At 43.6% G+C, this 4,065-nt stretch overlaps 1 protein-coding gene across 1 annotated transcript; it reads right to left on the bottom strand.

The window, feature by feature from the left end:
- Window positions 1-64: 64 nt before the first annotated feature.
- pycr1b (pyrroline-5-carboxylate reductase 1b) lies at window positions 65-3,326 on the bottom strand. Its single transcript, XM_057362881.1, has 6 exons — window positions 3,196-3,326; window positions 2,449-2,531; window positions 2,258-2,328; window positions 1,618-1,797; window positions 717-938; window positions 65-385 (listed from the first exon to the last, which is right to left on the bottom strand). Exons 2-6 carry the CDS (start codon window positions 2,513-2,515, stop codon window positions 287-289), a joined length of 639 nt encoding a protein of 212 aa, XP_057218864.1. The 5' UTR covers window positions 2,516-2,531; window positions 3,196-3,326; the 3' UTR covers window positions 65-286.
- Between the last annotated feature and the right edge of the window lie 739 nt (window positions 3,327-4,065).

Raw genomic sequence — 4,065 nt, 5'->3', positions numbered from 1 at the left:
TTCTACTGCACACATCTCTGACATGTTCCAATTATGTGTTTGTATGTTTGTGAAAACACAGCGGATGTGAAGTATTTAAAGATACACTGTCATGTAGCACAAACAATGATATAGGACAAGAGTCTCGCTTTCAAACAACTCTCCAGATTATAATTCAGCCCTTTCTGTCTTTTGAACCTTTAACATTTAACAAAAGTTCCATCACAACTTTCATTTCATTAAACGCTCAAGCACACGTCATAAACTTTTATTAAAACATGACAGTATGTCTGTGAAGTAACATGTTTCATACCAGTAACGCCTGTGCTCCCAGTCTCAGTGCCAGTCTCCGTGGCAACCCCATCTTCACCCCACCGTCAGCGAGAGCATCGAGCGCTGTGAAAGCCTGTAAATACATATGGATAAAAGCGTCTGCTAAATGCAAATAAACAGACCCTTTCAGCCCACTCTCACTCGTCTCATCGGTCCATCCAAAACATGATATGACGATATATACAAAATGACGGCGCTCACTCTCACGTCATGTCAAACCTGTTTGAATTTCTCTCTTCTGCAGAACACAAAAGAAGATCATTTGAAGAACTACACTGAACTCCATTGACTTCCACGATACCATTTCTCAAAATATCTTCTGTTGTGTTCCACTGAAGAAAGACTCGCATACAGATTTACAACCACACGAGGGCGAATATGAATGGAACTTTATTCACACTCACGTAAGCCGGTCCGCTACCACTGAGACCCGTCACGGCATCGATGAGGTCTTCCTCCACCTCCGTACAGAAACCCACGCTGGCCATCAGCTGCTCCAGGAGTTTGCCGTCCTCCACCTCTGCGTGCGTTCCTGTGGCGTAAACCGTCGCCCCCTCCCGCACCACCACTGGAGTGTTGGTCATACAGCGCATCACCTTCGGTGCCGTCCGATACTGAAGCAGTTTCTACAGAAAACAGACACAGAACATCATCTACATCACACCGCTCTCACATCTTCAGCGTTTCTGTTCTTTTATATTGTTCCTATTGGTTTCATAATCTTAAACTTTTTATTACACCAAAAACTTGTTCCGTTATACAACGCTGGAACATCAATTCTTTTGGTTGGTGGTCTTATTTGTTTGATGTTTGGTTGCCCGACATGTATGATAAATTTCTATAGTTCATAAAATGCCACAAAGTCTGTGACCCCTGGAACCATCTCAGGGCCCCCCGTTTGAGAACAACTGCTCTACACATTTGTGTGTTAACACATTCACAACCTCAAAGTGCTTTCAATGACACACAATAATGCTGAAAGTGAGAGAGTCAGAGACAGAGAGACAAAGAGAAACAGAACAAGAAAGAGAGCGAGAGCGAGAACATGAAGGGGTTCTCATCAAAACCACCTCACAGGTCACTACACCGAGAGTAAGAAAACACCAACAATAATAATGAGAGATGAAATCCTTTGGGACTCAAAGAGAATTAAATACTGTTTAAGTTGAGGGAAAATTGATTGGTATGTTCCACAGAAAAGGTTTAGAAATAACACTCAAAACATCTGTCTGATTTAACACATCTGTATTCTTACAAACACGGTTAACTGGTGACGTCAGAATCTTGTTGACACCCGTCTCTCACCTTCTCAATGGAGCTGATGGTGACCCCGGCAGCACAGGAGACGATGAGATGCCGATCCTCAATATCTGGACCGATTTCATCCAGAACGAAGGGAATGATGTGAGGTTTGACCGCCAGGAACAGAACATCACTCTTGTGTGTCGCTTCTTTGTTGCTTGTGGTAAAATTGACACCCATTTTCTAAAGAAACCCGTAAAAAAACAGATGTTACAACCGTCAAACACACACAGACAGACACAGGCACACAGACAGACAGACAGACACGCACGCACGCACGCACGCACACACACACACACAGACAGACAGACAGACACACAGACACAGGCACACAGACAGACAGACACAGGCACACAGACAGACAGACACACACACACAACACACACAGACAGACAGACAGACACACAGACAGACAGACACACAGACAGACAGACACAGGCACACAGACACACACACACAGACAGACACACAGACACAGGCACACACACACACAGACAGACACACACACACAGGCACACAGACAGACACACAGACACAGGCACACAGACACACACAGACACACAGACAGACAGACACAGGCACACAGACACAGACACACAGGCAGACAGACACACACGCAGAGAAAGTGTTGAGTCTGACAGACCCTCAGACCGGACACAGTGGGCAGATCCATGTCAGGAGCACTGGCTGTGATTCGACCGGCAGTGATTACACCTGAACACACAAACACACTTCTTATGTCCTCGCTCTTGTATGCTGAATGTAAACACACTGCTGATGATTCACGAGGTTAAAGCTCATCTGTGAGGACGGTCAGTACGACACGACTCTTACCGGCCGCTGTGAAGCCTTTGACCAGCGCGTGTGCCAGCTGACCCGCTCCGATAAACCCAACACTCATTGTGCTGATGTCACACCTGCACAACACACAAACACGACAACACACACTGAATGATTTCTCATCTAATGAATCGAGGAGCTTTTGATGTGAAGTATGCCGTCACACTGACACAAGCATTTATTCTCAGTTCCAAAAGCTTCCAGAGCACAGAAGACAGTTAACAAAATAAAAATACTAAACAATGCTATACAAGCACAGACACAAATGTGATGTATACACCAACATTGTGCCAAGGTTGTGTAATATGTACAATATATATATATATATTATATTCATATTGCATGTTCATTTATTTGTAAGATTTTAATGCTGGAGAAAAATAAAGACTACAGACTAAATTCCGTGTTTATGATCAGTGGTTGATGCGTAAAGTGTTGTTTTTACCCACATCAGTGCTAACATTTACGCTATAAAAGCCCACTGGTGTTTATCACTCGAGTATAGTTATTAATACTATAGAATATTGACATTATGTGTCAACGGTGTAACGTTAATCACAGTTGAGTTGTGTTATTGTTAAACTGATGACTGTGGCGTTACAGGCTTTACATTAGACACGAATACAGCATCAATCACAGTCGTACTGACACGTCACATTGTCGCGTCACTTTAAATGAATAATCGTCGTTTTCTTCATCATTCGTTAAACATCTGATGACAGTAAATGAATCTTTTCTCACCTTCAACGACACAACGAACGGAAGCTTCTGTTCTGCTCGCGGTTTCAAGCGGTAAAGCATTAATTGGTGTCAACGTGGCTTCCCTCCACCATATGCACCGGGAGCGCGCTCCGATTGACACACGAATCCACCAATGAGAGACGAGACGTGGTCGCGTCGGTCCAATCATCACGGGGAGAGCGATATGAGGGCGGGGCATGTGAGATCATTGCATCAGTTCCTCCAACACGAACACTGAGTATGGGTCAAGAGCAGCGCGTGCGTGCGTGCGTGTAGACGCCCTTCACAGATAACTGCACCTTTACTTTTAGAACCAGTACAGCCTCCCAGATATTTGGAATATTTGGAAAAAAACATAATAAAAAATAAAACATGAGAAAAAGTGTAAGAGACACAAGCAAATATTAGAGTATGATTTTACTGTAGTGTAGTGAAGGAGCATGATCTCACACACACGTCTCATTAGTGTATGTTTCTATAGGCCACTACATCTGTCACACTGAAACAGTCCAAGTCAGTCTGTGAAAACTTGAGAGTGAGTTAACTGTGTGTCTGTAACTGAAGTTATACAAATAAATAAAGACATGACACATTCTCCAGATATTCCTCATCTCTGAAGATAGAAACTGAACTGTTTTTTTTCAGGTTACAGATGAAAATGAAAGCAGCGGTCCTCAGCTTTTGTTCAGTATCAGTCTGTTACATTTGTGTATGTCGGCCGGGGGTCTTGAGACTCCAGGAGACCCTTCAGACGCACACATGCTCCAGACTGCATCACTCAACACAAATACCTTCCAAAGCACATCACAATCCATCACACACTTATGGATCATGAAGGAATGTTTATCCTCCGTCAGTAGAGCACTCTTC

This window comes from Triplophysa rosa, linkage group LG20, assembly GCF_024868665.1.
Source record: "Triplophysa rosa linkage group LG20, Trosa_1v2, whole genome shotgun sequence".
Classification (NCBI taxonomy): domain Eukaryota; kingdom Metazoa; phylum Chordata; class Actinopteri; order Cypriniformes; family Nemacheilidae; genus Triplophysa; species Triplophysa rosa.
This window is presented reverse-complemented; position numbering and strand designations above follow the sequence as displayed.